We start from the raw sequence: 18135 nt of genomic DNA on the forward strand, positions 1-18135 counted from the left end.
ACGCTGCTCATTAATTAATTCATTCATTCATTCATTCATTCATTCATTCTGCTCTCATTAAACGAGAGGGGGGAAAGATGTCTCTGTTATCGTTGTATCATCTGCATATCAGATTATCTGGATCCTCAATTCGGTGCATTTCCTGGTTCTTGGATGTGCATAGGCTGCTTAGACAGAGACCTGCAGACTGTAGACTTGGACTCACCAGACCCGAGACTGATAAGCAAGCACTGACAGCATTTCTTTCTGTGTGCCTCGTCTTGATGAACTGTTTGTGAGTTTTGTTTGGAGACTGCTGAAAAGAAAGCAGAAGGCTTTTCTTCTGTCTCTGTGTTTTCTTCTTAAATAAAAATCTGTCTGTGCTGAGTTTACTCTGTTTGTGGAGCTGTATGGTTTGTTGAATCTATGCTTCAGTCTGGTTGAGACTCGTCTGGGTTCTAAAAGAGTGTAACATTGTAAGACCTTGAACGATACTGAAACACAAAATCTGACCATAGACTTTAAACCTAAATGGCACCCTGACACATGAGCTAACTCAAAGTTGAGTTCACACAGATTCAACTGAACCAATGTATGCTCATCATGCATCTTTTTTTAAGTTCAAAGCCAAAACATTGAACTGGTTCACGCTCCGTTTTTTTTGGCTGCACCTGAATTCCTCGCTTTAAGAGATAGAGCTAGAGGAGACTGTGCTTCAATCCCTCACCCTCAATCAGTGACACTTTCCAAACTACTGCATGCTACTAGAATCATATACAGATAACAAGTTATAAAAACAAAAGCTGCATCATAAATGAGAAGTTAATGGAAGGGTTTGAGCTTAGATAAGGGGAGAGTGGGGTGACTTTAACCTCTTCCTGTTTCAAAGCAGCTGTGCGTGCTTCCTGTCATATGACCATACTTCAAAGAAGCACACATCATTTCTATCCAGGTGCAAACACATGGAGATAACTCTAACAGATCAATAATAGCTGAATCAGAGGGGAAGTCAACGGGTACAAGGACCAATGTGTTCCTCCCCCTTCACTCTCCACAGGAAACGTTTTCCAGCCGACAATCAGACAACTCAAACATGACGACAAAGAGAAACCAGGATACTCTGGATGGGATTAGTGGTGTGCCTTGCCTGGTGGCTCAATATGTTGCCCCTTGTGTATCTTCTCAATCATTTTGACTGTTTTTTAGGTTCTAAGAGAAACTTTCCCACCTGGTAAACCAGTATTGTGACAAGTTTACCATCACCAACATGAAAACAAAAGTGGAGATAAACAAAGGAGTGATTCTGTGTCCCAATTCAATCACACAATGACCCCTCAGCCAACTCAATCTGCTGATGAAGCGCTCAAACAGCTGTAAGATGAATGTGTAAAACGGTGCAGCTTCTGCAGAAACAGCTCAACAAAGAATCAGGAAGTTACCAGGATGGTGGAGACGACCAGCGAGCGGTTGGATAAAGAATCAGAGACATTAGTCGTCTTCCCCTTCTGGTTGTCGGTCATGTTCAGGCCGCTCGGAGGATCCCAGGTTCCGATCTGTGACACAAAAAAGACACGGATGATTATTAAACGGTTCCAGGACAGAAGGATATTATTTCATAAAGACATTAATTGGTATTGATTGAGTTGCTGGTAACAGATATGCATGAGCAGTTAAAAGTTTTCAATGTGTTTCAGAGTCCTCTTTGTGTGGCAGGCTTTAAACAATGGATTTAAATCATGGAGCAGCATGTTCAGGGTGGCAAACCTACACCACAGAGAGAGATTTTACCGAACATGGTTCATCCCTGATTCAAACCCCCACACGCCACGCACCGTCTGCATCCTGTAATGTTGAAATCCTCCAAAAAAGTGATCTGAGGAGATTGTGGCCGGGTACAGAGCTGCATCTGTTTCCTTACAAAAGCTTAAAGAAGTCCTCTTTTCACAACCAAACAGACAGCCCGGACACATCCTGTTCCCTTCTCACATTCTGGATTCAGACATCAGATATCACAGCCCCCCAAGGACACAGCTGACAGCTATGTGAACCCTCAGCACTTTCTTCTGGAGTCCCACAGGGAATAATGTTAGAGATGATCAAGGATCTGGATCGGCCCTGTGGCCTTTAGGAGGGTCAGTGAGGGCCAGATTGAAGAGGGGAGCCGGCTGAGGGAGGCGAGGAGGAGGAGGAAGAAGAGGAAGGCAAAGCTATCAGATCATGCCTCAAGGCCTCTCTTGTCCTCTCTCAGCTCTCCCTGAAGTCTCCACCCGAGCCTCCCCCTCAGCTCCCCCTGCTCGCTGTCCAACCCCATCGCCCTGAGCATCATTGGCAGGGACCACAAACACCGAACCCACAGCAAGCACACGCTCCTCAGGGCCGCTCTGATACCCTGCACGAGGCCCTGAGACCCGCTTTGTAATTGCAAATCAACTCTTTAATTCAGGCTTCATGAGGCTGGAGGGCTTCTGAAGGGGTTTATTAATGGGGTAAATTATTCATGGAGGTGTGGGCGCACACGGAGCAGAGGTCAGGAGCCGCAGAGAGGAGCACCTGAGCGGATGCAGAAGTGTGAAGTGTTTGTAGTTGTGTTTGAGGATATCATTTGTGTGTGCAGTATTAGCAGGTTCTCTTCACGCTGATAATCTCATGAATCTTAAATTGACTGCTGAGTACCAGAGTGAAGCCACTTCTGGGAGAATATGTAAACCATACACACTCCTGTTTATGAGAGACCTTAAACACATGCTGACGGATAAATGCATATAATTCCATCCCAACACGGCAGAGTCTGAGCGCATCTACTCCTGTGTTTAGGGTCAAGGAACTGCAGCCGTGTAGAGACTTCTCTGACCATGGGACCTCGGGTTTCCTGGTCCTTCTGGAGGTCATCTAAAATATTAATCTCATGCTTATCCACAATGTTGAAAATAAAGAATATTCTAACACATATTATCCTCAATCTTTGTTTTTTGTTGTCTCAACAAATAAAGGAGATTCATGTCATGCATGGCCTGATGACACGAGCAGAGAGAGTGAACTAAAACCATCAGAAGGTGAAGTGACGACGATGTGAGCAATGACTTGCACAGCAGTTCGCTTTAGATTAAACATGCACTTTCCTAGACACACTTTACATTATAGAATCATCTGCATAATGCCCCTCTTCCTGCAGACGTAGTTTTTTAATGCACAGACATCTGGTGTGATGCGGACTGCGGGCTGCATCACACCAGGTGACTTCACTGAGTTAGATAAAGGACCTGCTGCAGGTTGCAAACAGACGCCACCACATTTTTAAAGTTTTCCTGTGCTTTGTCAGACACCCATCCTTAGAAACAAAACAGCAATAAGATAAAGAAGGATTTAAAGTAACCAGGTGTAACCTTGGCACTACTATGCATGTGAAAGTTTAACTTAAAGCATGATTATTATTTACCTCTTGTTATAAAGTTAGACACAGGTTTGTAGAAATTTAGAGCAAAATACTGACGATGAACTGATACTGGCTGCACGATACACCAACAACAAATGTGTGAGGGGAGTACGAGCTTTAATCTTTCCTCTTAAAGCAGTGACTATGTTTAATCTGCATTAGCTCTGAATGTACAGCATGTTTCTCCTCATGATGATCATTCAGGCAGCTGCAGAGACATGACGCCAAGTTCAGGTTTATAACGTCAACATAAATACATTAAAACTGCACATCTGCAGCTTCATGCTGTTATTCTGTGTTTGTCACTGTCATCTTTATAATACCATGGCTGTATGAATTGTTAGTGACAGAATGTATTGGATGATATACACATGCAAAGACTTGGTTTGTCAAATACATATCATTAAAAACAGACACTCGAGGTCGATTTCGAAGTCTGATTTCAACTCGAGGAAGTTTCAGACACCATGGTTCACAAAGACAACCGGCAGGAGAAGTAACCCCACTTTCCGTCATACTAACAACATGTTAAGTTTTATTTCACTTTATTTATTTATTTATTTATTTATTTATTTATAGCAGTATAGCTTCTTATTTTCTTTTAATGGTTTAATATTTTAGTACTTTTTATTTTGGTGAGTTTAATTTCCTGGGTTGAGTTTTAAAATCTTATATCACCTCCAGTGTTTCCTCATTAAGATATCATGAGAGTGTTTCTTCAGTTCATTCAGCAACTTCTTATTTATTTTTCATTTATTTTATTTTTATTGTTATTATTATTATTGTTGCACATATTGGGTTCTTAACCTTAGGATTGTGGGTGGGTTCGGGATAGGATAGGGAATATTTTTTTGATATATATATTTTGAATTGTATTTTTTTATTCTATTTCATGTCGTTTTTATGTACAGTACAAGATGTGATGCTGCTGTGACTTGATTTTCTTCTTTTTTACAGTGACAGCAGGATTCATACAGCCATCAATATCTCTCAACCCTCATAACGTTTGCAAGCATGACTACTGTTTTAACCCCCTCCCATTTTTGTCTCCACCCGTGTCTCATTAACCCCTGATTGTCCGTGTATACCCCCCCCCCCATGTGCCTTCATGTTGCCTCCTTCCTCCTGACTTCCTTCATGTTGCCTCTCCTCTCTCTTCTCCCTCTCCTCACCACTCGCTCTCTCTGGGATTGTTTGCCTGATTGGACTGATTACCTGTGCACTGACTTTGGATTGTTCATCAAACTCTGCCTGTTTTTTGTGCTTGTGTCCTTGCGTTGAGTCATGCATTCAGAGTCTATCATTCAGGGTGTGCCTCACAGTGTAGTGCTGCCTTATAGTGCAGCAGTGTGTTCAGACTGTAACCCTGTATCATCTGTTCATCTTGTTTCCCTGAGAACAGCTGAGGTGATGACAGAGCACAAATCTTACAACTTAAATCATCGTGCACGCAGGTCTGAGCATTCGACGGTCAGAAGAGCTGCATGACTCCAGATTTGTTCTGCACATGCAAACTCTTGATTCAATACTCTATTCTTAATTTACAAAGAGAGCTTAGTGCTCTTTAAAAAATCAGATGTGTCGCTGATTAGATGTGGATTTTTAACCAAACAGCCACAGCTACTCGTGACTTCTGCACCTTTGCAGCTGCCAGAGAGTTAACATGCCGCATAAACAACGTGTTTATGGGAGCAGCATCTTTGCAGCGTGAGTTGATCTTGATGCATTTACCGCTTGTGTGTTTTATGTGATCAAAACATCTGCACAAAAACATAACAGACAGATACACTACCTTCTCGAGCCCCTCCTCCTTCAGACTGATAACATCCAGGTCAAAGTCCGTCCTCAGACCGTTGGAGCGATTGAAAGTGATTCTGCCGGTCAGGCCGTCCCAGTGGGCCTAAAGAGAGAGAGAGAGTGGGAGAGAGAGAGTGGGAGAGAGAGAGAGAGATCAGCAGCACATCTACATCCCTGCTTTCTAATAAAAGCCTGTGAGAGAGCAGTCACACTTTTATCTTTCCCATTTCTCCCTCTTCTCCACACTCTCTCTGTTTTGTACAGTCTCACCTGGCCTGCACTCCGCGGCTCGGTGTAACAGTGGGAAACAATTACCAAATCTTTACAGATATTTAGGGCTGTGATGGGAGACAACGCAGCATGAAAGTGGCTCGGAGCAGGGGCAGCTCTCTCTCAGGAGTCTCTCCATGCCGCTCTGACTGCAGACCGGGGACTTCAGGGTCTATCTTTAATCAAATGAGGGGGAGTCACAGACCTGGAAGTTACACACTTGGTTCACTCACCTGCTGCTGAACACATTCGTCATACTGCTCTTACTCAGAGTCTGAACACCGCTAGACTGAAACCAGAGCGGTGCACGAAGAGGTGTGACTCCAGAGGGAATAACTGGGATTGATATTCACCAAAGAAGGAGGGACTTCATCTGTTTCTTGAATGCTCCTAACGTTTGCATGATTACAGAGTCATTAAATCATTTTCATGCTCTGTATTTACGTCACTTTGTTTGAGGAGCGGCTCTTTGGAAGTTTTGTGTAAATGTGGTCAGATACAGAGTCACAAGCCGAGTACCGAATCTTCGGACAGTGTCTGATTCCTCGACTGCAGAGGTCTGAGTTGTTTTCATGTGCAATGTTTTTTGTCTTCTCCATGTATCACAAAGTGAAGCTCCTCCACACTCAGAGCTCTCCTCACACCGGCTCACTGACCCGAGGATCAGCGGCTGGAAAATTGGAGGCCGAAGCTTCAGGAGGTTTAAGACGGACGCACTGAGAGTGAGTGGAAGGATAGAGGACGACAACTTTGACGGAAACCTTGGGATCCATGGACTTGCATTTATTAGTCTTATTTTCAAGTTTCTCATGCATGCATTACAAATATTTCCCCTCAATCTGCATTGCTAACAGAATCATATCCTACAATTCTCTTCCTGCAGATAAAAAATCATGATGCTGAGAATATTTCATAGTTAGCGTGATGTGATCTTGTGCAGACCGTCACTCTGAATATGCACAGGCTTCTTGTATATCTGCATGTGCAGCCATTGAGCCAAACAGTGAGTCCTGTAGATTTCATCTCCCTGTGAGTCAGAGAATAAAAGCAGCCTAACAGAAGAAGATGCAAAGACGAGTGGATGTGAAGAGGGTCCAGATTTGAGATTTGCATGGTTTAAAACTGTTAGCTTTGAATAAATACATCCAAATGTATTCATACAAACCCTCACTGTACAGTTTAAGTATTCACAGTCGTCTCATGATCTCTGCAAACTGAAGAGGGGTCCTAAATATAGGTCTGCTAATCCCTGGCCTTCCCGCAGACAGAGAGCTCTGGATTTACTGTCCCAGCTTCACAAAGCAGCGAGCTGTGGGGCAATTACCCAAATTTTAGCTAATGCTGTGTTTTTGTTTCTGCATGGGTGGTGAGAGCTGAAAGTCAGAGCGCAGACTGGAGATGCAGGCCCTCCTCGGTGGAGTGTGTGCATACTCAGAGTGGAAGAATTTTCATATAAATAAATACACAGATAAATCATTTCTGTTTATTCATATCCTCGTCTTCTGACAGCCTCGGCCTGATTTAAATTCAGCCTCCGTCTGCTTCCTGAGTGCACATGTGTTGTGTGTGTGTGTAAAGGTGTGTGTGTATGCAGCAGGATAGACAGAGCGGGGAGCAGGTAGAGCAGCATCTACCTCTTTGATGAGGGCCATGAAGCGGTTGCCGAAGCGCCAGGGTTTGTGTCGGTTGCACTGTAATGAGCTGACGGTGATCTGCTGAGACTGCTGCACAGCCACGGCCACCACGTGCACGGCATCGTACATCAGCGCGGCGTCCGTCTGCAGGCCGAGACAGAAGGGAGAGAAAACAGAGAGGGTCATTATCATGGAGCACAGCACACACACACACACACACACACACACACACACACAGAACACACACAAACAGAACACACATCAGAGCGGATCTGCTCAGAATCAGAGAAATATCAATATCATGATGACCGAATCAAAGCCCCACATTAAGCACAGGAGTGTGGAGCTGCATCTTTTCATGAGACGGACACAATGGCATGAATTTATGATGAAATCACTCAGATGTATTATCACAGACATGCTGCATGAATATCGATAATGTGCTGCAGACAAAAGATTTGATTTCAGGAACATGAGACTAAAACTAGAACATTAAACAAACACTAAAGGTTTATATAAATATGTGATTGGTTTGCACGTGACGTCGTGGTCGCAGAGTTTCTGCAGCACCACCCAATAAGTACAAGCAAATAAGCACAAAGCATGGAGTAGCAGCACCAATGTTCTGCCTTAATGTGGGGAAAACAAAATAAATTATAAATGAAGATATGGGGGTGTCATGTATAAGATTATATTACTGATTATAAGGGAAGATCAGGTCAGTTGGTTCTAAAATCAGATCCATATGAACATCAGGTGACCACATGTCGAGATGGGGTGTCTCCTGGCTGAAATGTGCTTTCAGTGCAAACCCTCTGCAGCAACAGTGATGCCAGGGACAACCAATCTGCTAAAACAAGTTCCTGCACATTTCACCTCTTCCTGTTGACACTGTGTCAAAAACATTAGTTTCCAAATGCATTTGCAACAAATATGGAGGACATTTTCAATATTATTTTCACTTGAAGAGCACAAGATGTTAGATCCATGGTTAAAAGGATGTTAAACACGAGGAGGTGAGTGAAAGAGACGTCTAACAAATTGAAGAAAACTGATATGAAGCAAACACAAGTGACAAAACGGTATAAGCTTTGTCACAGTTACAGGACTGATGGAGTGAGAAGGAGATGTTAACAGAAATGTTCCAGGAGAAGGACCTTGTGCATCTCTAGACAGTTCAACACGGTCTCAAAGTTTACAGATGAAAGCTTGAACAGAACTAAAAGCAGGAGCAAGGTTTGGGTGAAGAAAGATGTTTTAAAGAGCTGAAAAGAAGAGATGGATCTGAGGGGATTTGGCAGATTGTTCAATATTTTCTGCATCTGTTAAGAACAAAAATAGAGAAATGCTATTGTTTAGACTTCAACGTGAAGGAAAAAGTTCAGTTGACCTGTGAGAATACTGTTCTTTCCACAAAAGCATTCAAAACTTTTAGTATTTATTTTTGGCTGTATGAATAAAACACATTTAATCAATAAATTCATCTTTAAATCAAAGCTTTGTGTCAGCTTGATTCTGTCTTTTGTTGGATGCCGGGTTATGAGTGAGATAATGATCATGTTTCTGCAAAATAGAATCCCAACAAGGTGAGGCACGACCCGACTCAAAGCTTTGCAGTCTCAGGGCCTGATCTACTAAGATCCCAAATAACAAGCGCTAATTTGCGTGTGAAAACTTTACTATTGCAAGTGCAAGTGGACGTGTTGGGTGATCTACTATGATTACGTGCGAAATTTAATTGATAACAAGTTCAAAAGTGGTGCGGACCACCCTATTTTAACAAGGATGGCTGTCACCATGGAGAGTTTGAGAGACCATAGTGGCTGTAAACTAAAAATGAAGTTTGAAGCCATGGAGCTGGAGGTCTTGGTGGAGGAGGGAAATAAACACATTGGTGAACTCCAGCAGAGACATCTCAGCGTTGCCAGAAGAAACCCGATTTGGGAGGCCATCTGTGAAAAGGTGAATGCTGTGAGAAGCAGAGCCCCGCAGGATTGTTATGATGACATTGATCGGGAGTTGCTGCAGCAACAAAGAAATCAGACAGATGGGTTACAGGTTACTGATCAGGAGGTGAGAGCTGTGTCCAATGTGACGAGCATGCCCCGACGTGCTGTGTCTGGGCTGACAAAGGCCATCAATGCCCTGGCAACAGTCAGGAGGTCATTCATTCAGTGGCAGTCCTTCAACTGAGCCGCGGGCTAATGAAGAGGGAGGGGAGAGCACAGGAGATGAACGTTCATTACGCACGGGTGGACACTGGGAGATGCCGGCACTTACTGCGATGGTGCGCTTGAATGATCCAGAAGCTAGAAAATGCAGTGTTGCAAGGAGTTCTCCATAGGAGATATGGCATGGCTCCTTTTGTGACTGGCTCCAAATCAGCCCTTATGTCATCAATTAGCTAAAAAATGGCTGCTGGATAGACGATATGTCTCTTCGATTTTATTTCTGACTGTCCAAATATGTTGACACGTGCACGGAAGATTCTATCTCTGTCATCTTTCATTGCACCTATGCCTCCTTCTCGCCATAGTGACAGCAGCCATTCGCGCGTAACACTGTGCCAGTTTGCACCTGCTTTTCAAGCGTGCTAAATAAAAATGCAAAAACACAGCTCGCTATCTGTTTCAGGTTTGATCAATCACAGTGCGTGCTAAATGATTACATTTGCATCTCCTCCTCCCGGTATTTTGCGCGTTCTGATAATCTGCATATATTCTGCATATTCATGAAGGCAAACACGCTAAATGGAATGAGAGTGCTATTTTGCCCATTTGAAAGACGCAATCATCGGTGCCCCCGGTTAGTACATCAGCTTTGCATGCGCCATCAAGTTTGCACGTGTTTTTATACACTGAACCTTAGTAGATCGGTCCTAGTCTGTTCGCTGTACTGATGTTAAGACTGTGGTTATTATAAAGACTTTGTGCACTACATATAGGCCACATAATCCACAAACAAGGAGAGATAGGTGTGTGGAGGTTTCTTCTAGCACACCATCAAAACAATAAAACGTTTAAACATGAGAGAGTTGGTGACATATATTTACATCTGGAGCAGGTTATAACAGCAAGAAGGGTGGAAGAAACATGTCGAGAACTATAAACATAAATATTTCTGCAGATACAGCTCGTTGTTATTTGTAAGTTTGACATGAATTCAAAGAAATGTAAAAGAAAACAAAGTATCAGAAAATAAGAACAATCTGAAATGTGCTGCTGCTCTGTGCTGGAAGGATAAATGGGTGAGAGAAGAGAGAGAGAGAGAGAGAGAGAGAGAGAGAGAGAGAGAGAGAAAGAGAGAGAGAGAGGGGGGGGGATATTTATATAGATGGTCGAAACAGCAAAGTGCCAGTCATCCACGCTTCATGAGAGAAGCCTATAATTTTACAGTTCTTCCTCTTCTTCGTCTTCAAAAAACTAATTAGTGTTTGTCTCGCTTGATTGAAAAGCAATCAAAACAGCTCTCCACAGTTGTTGCATGGAAATCGTGCCCCGAGGTGCTCAGGGAAGCTTTGTCCTGCAGGAAAACATCACTCTCAAACCTGTCATTTCTCTCTGTTTGAGCTCTGATTGAGCATCACGAGGCTGCAGCTTAAGAGTCCAGTTTGGCTGTAATAGTGTTGTGAAGACAAACCAGTGGGCTACTCGACAAGTGTGAACGCATGTGTGTGTTTGTGTGTGTGTGTGTGTTTGTGTGTGTGTGTGTGTGTGTGTGTGTGTGTGTGCGGCTGGATCTGTATGCATGGTGGACGTCCAGAGATGTTTCAAAAACAATCACAGTCAATAAGCTTGCCTTCCAGAGATCCGGCCTGGCTCCAGCGTGAGCCCGCAGGAGTGTGAGGTATTAATAATCCGTGTTAGAAGGAGGTGTTGAAGCAAAGGGAGTGTGAATTTGTTGCAGTGTGGGTGTCACCTGGAGGCTGTTAAGTGTGTTTGTGTGTGGGGGGGGTTGTAAGGATATGTAGTATCGTTTTACAGATACGGGTGTCAACCAGCAGTGATGGGATGAATATCACCTGCTCGCTCTGCATCATATAGTTTCATGGAGATAACCGGAGCTGCACAAACTGAACAACACAGCTGTGCAGGAATCCCCAAAGTCAAGATTATCTCTATAAAAGTCTCTGCATGGAAACATTTCTGCTCCAGTTTTGCATGTGCGGCATCTGATGGTGGGATCGTGGCGGTGGATCGCTGGCTATGGATCAAGAATGGAGAGGGTTCATGCTTCAAGTAAGCAGGGATAATTATTCAGCCTGTCCTCTGCACGCTGAACTAAACTCTTAGGTGTGACATCTTGGTGCAGGCCTTTAGCTTAGTTGCTCTCTTTAAGCTTTCTGTTCTGATGGAACATTGAAGTAACACACTCTCACTCCCGACAAGTCCAATAGAGCAGCTTGTTTGAGGCCCCAGGCTTTTAAATATGAATACCTAAGATATAAAACTGTTTGATAGAATACGATACGACATGAGACACTTGAATCAATAACGATAGGATGGAATATAATGTCATGTTAATATCCTGCTACAAAGCAAAGTGATACAATATGCAATAGAAAACAATCTGATAGTATACAATACAAAATTATATGATACAATGGGGCGCCATTGGCCTGGGGGGTCCAAGCACATGCCCCATATACAGAGGCTCTAGTCCTCTAGTTGCAGCGGTCGCAGGTTTGACTCCCAGCCTCGACCTTTTGCTGCATGTCTTTCTCTGCTCTCTGCTCCCCATGCTCTCTGTCTCTCTTCAGCTGTACCATCCAATAAAGGAAAAAATGCCCAAAAAATTCAACTTAAAAATATAATTATAATTATAATGAAATAAATAAATAAACAATCATAAATAATAATGAAAAAATAAATAACAGCAATATTAATAATAAAGATAATAATAATAATAAAAAATAAAAAATAAACTAAACAAATACAGTAATAATAATAATGTAAAATAATAATTATAATAATAACAATAACAATAATAATAATAACAATAACAATAATAATAACAACAACAACAACAACAATAGTAATAATAATAATAATAATAATAATAATAATAATAATAATAATAATAATAATAATAATAATATAAACAAACAAGAAAAACCCTGCCTGAGTCTCGATGCTGAGGGCAGGAGCTGCTGCTCTGTTCACACTGAGACCCGTCCCCCATGTAAACCCCTCAGATCTCCAGGGACCTCATAACAGCAATGTGACACCCTGTCAGTCAGACACAGCTCTGATTCTGTGTACAGGGGGAGTCAGCAGGATTTGTTTAAGAGTGGAAGTTAACTTTTATATTCAGACACACAGCGTGGATTCATTCAACGAATGAGCCCAACTAAAGGGATATTTCAGTTTTTTTTAAGTGGGGTTGTATGAGTTACAGTACACTATTGCTCCTGTTGGCCACAATGCGTGCCGTTGAGCTCCACCCCTTTAATGAGAAAATTCCCAGAGGACCAGCCGGTAAGCTAGGCTACAATTCTCTGCGGACCGGGCCTCCTATTTCGCGTAATATCGCCAAAGTTAAGAAAATATGGTCCAAGGACTCATCATGGTGCAAATGCATGCACCAGTAAAAAAATTGGAGCTATTCAATTTTCCGTCAGAAACACCCTTTCTTTTGTCACTGTTTTCGGATGGACCTCGCAGACCGGTGTTCTTCCACTGCATGAGCACGGATTCACACCGATCAGCTGTTTGGATCAACAAGACTACAAATCCAGCAGGGTAACCTAAAGTCTTTATGAATGGGGTCTGGTGATTTTAGGGTGAATGAATTTAATGCGATATGTGGTAATGCTGCTTTAAGGAAGCCATGAGACGCACTGTGAAGGCTGCAAATGAGCCCAATCAAAGTGCATGCAATAAAACGACTGCAGAAATTGTTTTAAAAGTCCTATGAACTTTCTGAATTGTTCACAGATTCTGCACCACAGAAACCAGGAACTATGAACTAAAAACATGTTTAAAGGAACCCTTTTAGTTCCTGCTCTGGAGTTGGTATTCTCCCAGCACAAGAGGGATTTACGTAAGTTACGTCACTGCACCGTGATTTTTAATAATTTGTGTTCGACCAATCAGCGTGCTCTCACTTACCGACAGAGACAGGCATGTTGTGTAAATATATGAGCCACCAGACTCCATTGGCCTGAAGGTAACCAGACCTTGCAGAACAGTACAGCTGCTGGTCTGCAGCTTTAACTTGGTGTTTCAGTTACCTTTGATCCTGCACAGATGAACCAACCAGCAGAGGCAGAGGTAGACCGTTGACTCCCGTGTCTGTGAGGTTAAACTATGAGAGAGTGATGAAGCTGCTGTTTCTGGCTCTTTCTTCTGTAACAAAAGCTCTATCTCTGCAGGGATCCTCTCTGTAATGTTGTCAGACACACAGAACAATAATCTGAGTCTGTCAGAGGAAGAAAGAAGAAGAACTGGTCGTTCTTTATTGGAAGCATTAGCCCTGAGGGATAATGTTGCAGCAGTCACAGCCTGTTACCTCGCTGCCAGCTGAATCCATCTACTGGAGCGGATCCAAAAACCTTCTTTCCGATTCGTTATCTTAACCTCATAGTGTCATAAATAAGAGCCGAGTTAGAAAGAGCAGAATTCCTCCTGAACAGCTCAGAGATACTCCAGCAGACGCCTTCAGTCAATAGGGTGTCAAAGTTAAAAAGTATGCCATGAATTAAATATGGCCTTAATTAAAGTAAGCAGCCAAATGGATTCAGCAGAGCAGGCTGGGTGGAGATGAGTGGAGGCTTGCTGCAGGAGCTCTGGCAGCAGAGGTTTGTGTGCCTCTCTGCTTCTCCCCAGTGTGAGCCTCACAAGTACCCGTCAGGCACACTCGCAAATGATTTAGCAACACCGGCACTTCACTCTATAAACATCTCATTAAAATCAATTATGTCACTCCTGAATGAAATTAAAGCTAAACGCTTTAAAAGCTGCTTTTCCCTTGTGTCAGCCAATATGAGCATTACCCCTGACGCTGTCTATTTCTCCACCTCATTGTTGCCTCCTCACTCTCTCTCTCTCTCTCTCTCTCTCTCTCTCTCTCAGAGAGGGGGAGAGAGAGAGAGAGAGAGAGAGAGAGAGAGAGAGAGAGAGAGAGAGAGGAGAGAGAGGAGAGAGAGAGAGAGAGAGATTTATTAAATCTCCTAACTCAGATTGATTTCAACAGTTTTATGAATTGTTAAAATGCCCAGGCCTGACTTGGCGGCAACTGAAGCCCCCTCCCAACCTCCCAGCTCATCAACATTGCCATGGAAACAAAGTGGCAAGAAATAGCTTTTCGGCAGGCCGGGTCCGGGGTTATCGTTCTCTGACGCCGGTTTGCAGCGAGCTCTTTGAAAATGCACTTTGCAGCAAGCGGAGTCTGCACACTGAGGACTAACCTGAGAATTAAGGTTCACAATCAAGTTCTGAATACAGAAATAATACAATACTGTGAATTTAAACCAGCAGCTCTGTGTTTCTGCAGCTTTCTGCTGCTTTAAACCTTTAACTCCAACAAAACTTTAGGATATGCATCAAACAAAACTAGCTAAAGCAATCTTCATTTAAAGAAGCTTCATAGAACCACATTTTCCATGACTTTCGATCAGTTTGTTCCTCATGGCTTCCTGTTACCTGTTTCTGTTCGTGCTTTTGTCTCCGGGTGAAGAGAGACTGAGTTAAAGCATCAGTTTGAAATAAACACAAGATACTGCTGCTCTGATAAAAAAGGATGAGCACTAAGGAAGGACACCAATCCCATCATGTACTCATACCAGTATTCTAACACATTGCTCCTGTTTTGAGGATAGATGGCCAGAGAGAGCCAGTGCATTACCAGGGTTATCGGGTGAGCTCTACCCTCCACCAGTGTTTCATTAAGTTAAGTCCAGAAATCTCCCCCTTGCATGCTCACATCACATAACACATCAGTACCAAAATACAGAGCAGAGAAGAAGAAGGAAACAACAAAGAGTAGCATGTAGAGAAATCTGCAAAAAGGACAGTGCAAGAAGCTTGTTGAGCCAGGGCTGAACCTTGCCAGGTTTGGCTGCACATCCCACCACCCCTTGCTTACCTGTTCACGGGAGGGAAGAGAGGAGTAAAGAGGTAGAAAAGTCTGTATGAGATGTTAGAAAGAGGACAGGGAAGGCAGAGCCAGGGGGAGGAGCCTGTTTGCTTTATAGCTTAACCCCGCCGGGTTAGGCTGCATGCTCTACCTCCCCGGACTCTCCAGTTTTCATGAGGGAAGAGGGAGTTGTTTAGCCTCCAAATGACATCATTCCTCCTCTTTCTGATCCACTGAATGGTTTTCATTGCTACCTCTGACATCATCTTTTAAAAACTGTCACCAAATCCTAATCGCTCTTAAAACTCAAACTACAAACAAAACTATTCAACCTATTTGCAGGTTTCTTAGATTAGTTTTAAATAACAAAGTCACTTCAAGATGTGTGCATAGTCTCCAGACTGTCATTCCCCTGTTGACCCTGACTGGGACGATGAGTGCAAAAGCTTACTTTGCAGGATTTGTCATTTGTAATTTGTCGTCTTTCTTGGATAATCTTTAAGGAAAGAAGACTTCTGTGCACTAAAATAGCATCTAATGTAAAAACTCCGGCTGGTTTCAGATCTGTTATTGTTTTCTGGATGTATCATTCTGGCAGTGGGCCTATAATATTTGGCTCACACAGTCTGACATCTGATCCCTGTGAAAACATATTTACCAGCCTCGTTGATCTAACACCTCTGGAATAACGCTGGTCGATGAGATGCATTCTTCCTGTGTGATATTGCGTGCGACAGATGTTCAAACAAAAGGAACAGACAGAGGTCGACGCTCGCCCTTCTTTACATTTGGCCATGGGGGACAGTGATGGATTTATTCTGAAGTCCCTCTCAGAAACCGGGACACGGGGCTAATAGCAGTCCTTCACAGTCTGGGCTGGTAATAGCAGGAAAAAGGAGGGAAAGGGGATTGGCGAAGTGGCGCTTTTATGGCTGATTTCTAAAGCGGTGAAGGGTGGCGGCTGAGGCTGAGGCTCTGCCGGCCACGTGGAAAGCTGTGGTCACGCTGCTCTGGCTCTTTTGATTGAAACATAAACACCTTGAGAGATGAAGGCACACTTGGGAACAGGCCGGGGAAAGTAGGTATAGTCGGAGTGTGTGTGTGTGTGTGTGTGTGTGTGTGTGTGTGTGTGTGTGTGTGTGTGTGTGTGAGAAGGAGGTTTAGCACTAGACCGACTGCCTGAAGCAGCTCGTACACCCCCTCCCTCCATCCCTCCCTCCTCGCTGCTCTGTGGCCACTCCGCCCCTCCTCTTTGCTACTTGCAGGGATTAAAAATTGAGCATGTTTTGTACTCTTTTGGAATCTCTCAGAGGCCTTAGTCATGACTAGGTCACTCACTGCCATCAGCTATTTTGCTATTCTCAGCACTGTACACACAGGCTGTACTGATATGTCATAAATAATTTTATCCAGAGCATGCTGGAATATTCTGCCGTGTCAGGGGACAGAGGAGGCTAAATGTGAGACAGTTACCTGCTCGTATTTTTACTTGCAGCCTCATCAAAGGAACATTTTGCTGAATCTTGAAATCATTTCTGTGATTTCTAACAAAATAAAACCTAAAATCTGCTCCTAACACCGAAGACAGGATGCATAGTGCTAGGTTATTTCAGCACCAGAGTCGTGGACAGCTGCTCGAGGTGAAGATGTAATCTCATGTGGAAATGAAGCACTTGTGATACCAGTATTTACCATTAATATCATGAGAATACAAATAACCTGCTGTATATTAGTCATTTATCCATCTTTCTTAGTTAAACAGCAACGATGTGTAGCCTTTGTGATGATCTCTGAAGCCTTCAGCTGGACGACACCTCTGGTAATAGGTAAACCTAGGAATTGGTTGGAAGCAGATTCTTTGAAGACCTTGGTAAGGTTTTCTTCAGACGCTCCATCTTCAGACGCTCCATCTTCGGACTACACACACTCTGACTCAATGCTTCAGCTCAGTGTCAGCTGTTCTGCAGCACTGATAACCGTTATCTTAAAACCAATATCATAACTCTGCCTACTTTTGAGTCTCTATGTTCTGGACGATCACTGTGTCTCTCCATCTTTCATCCCTCTGCAGCTGAGGTAGTGAGCGATGGCTGTCCTCTAGGTTACACTTGCTTTACAGATAAGTGGCGCTGTCCACTGTTGAGAAAGATTGTTCGACAATCCTATTTTTTTCCAGATTATTTCAAGGACAGACAACCCTTCTCAGGTCAATATGTTTGTCTTTTAGTTAAAATCTTATGTTGAGGCCTCTACGCCAGCGGAAACAGACCCAGGTCGTTATTGTAAATGATAATTGGTTCTCAATTGACTTTACCTGATAAATAAAGGTTAAATAATTAAACAAATGGTCAAAAAAGCTACAAACCAACTAGTGCAACACAACATCCAATTACATGGCTCCAACATCCATCCATTAATATGAGTTTCAGTTCAACATATACACAGATAATAGGCACACAATGATTTCGGGGTTATTTGTAAAATAAACTACAGTTTAGTTTGAGTGAGACTAACTTGGCAAAGATACAGAGAGGTGAGAGGCATTGTTTGACTCTAGGAGCAGAGGTTAATTGTTGCACAGTCCCTGAGTTCTGAAGCAAGTTAAAAAGATAAAATAAAGCATGGAGCAGCAACAACTTGACAAAGACAGTTCATGATGTATTTTGTAATAAGGTATTCAGATATATCTAAAGATGTAAGCATTAACGATCTATGTATTGTACCAAACCATTTGTTTTCCTGCTGATTTGCATAACAGTCGCAGCGTGTACTTGTTATAGTACAAACAACATTAAGAACTGATGGCTGATGTTCCTCATGTTAAAACTGGACTTTATGCAGATCCGATGGAAATCTGAAGACATCCTTTCTACATATTTATCTACAGTATAAAAAATAAACACAAGCAGAGAGAAACGGTCCTTTTCTCCAGCATCAGCAGCGACA

At 43.0% G+C, this 18135-nt stretch overlaps 1 protein-coding gene across 3 annotated transcripts in view; it reads right to left on the bottom strand.

The window, feature by feature from the left end:
- The window catches only part of grik2 (glutamate receptor, ionotropic, kainate 2), a 242902-nt gene that overhangs the window by 67588 nt on the left and 157179 nt on the right, over window positions 1-18135 (bottom strand). For all 3 annotated transcript variants that reach the window (XM_034697722.1, XM_034697721.1, XM_034697723.1), the window contains 3 exons: window positions 7114-7257; window positions 5205-5312; window positions 1419-1532 (listed from right to left, as the gene is read on the bottom strand). In XM_034697722.1, coding sequence (XP_034553613.1) covers window positions 1419-1532; window positions 5205-5312; window positions 7114-7257 — 366 coding nt within the window. The remainder of the gene's footprint in view (window positions 1-1418; window positions 1533-5204; window positions 5313-7113; window positions 7258-18135) is intronic.

Source organism: Notolabrus celidotus, chromosome 12, assembly GCF_009762535.1.
Source record: "Notolabrus celidotus isolate fNotCel1 chromosome 12, fNotCel1.pri, whole genome shotgun sequence".
Classification (NCBI taxonomy): Eukaryota; Metazoa; Chordata; class Actinopteri; order Labriformes; family Labridae; genus Notolabrus; species Notolabrus celidotus.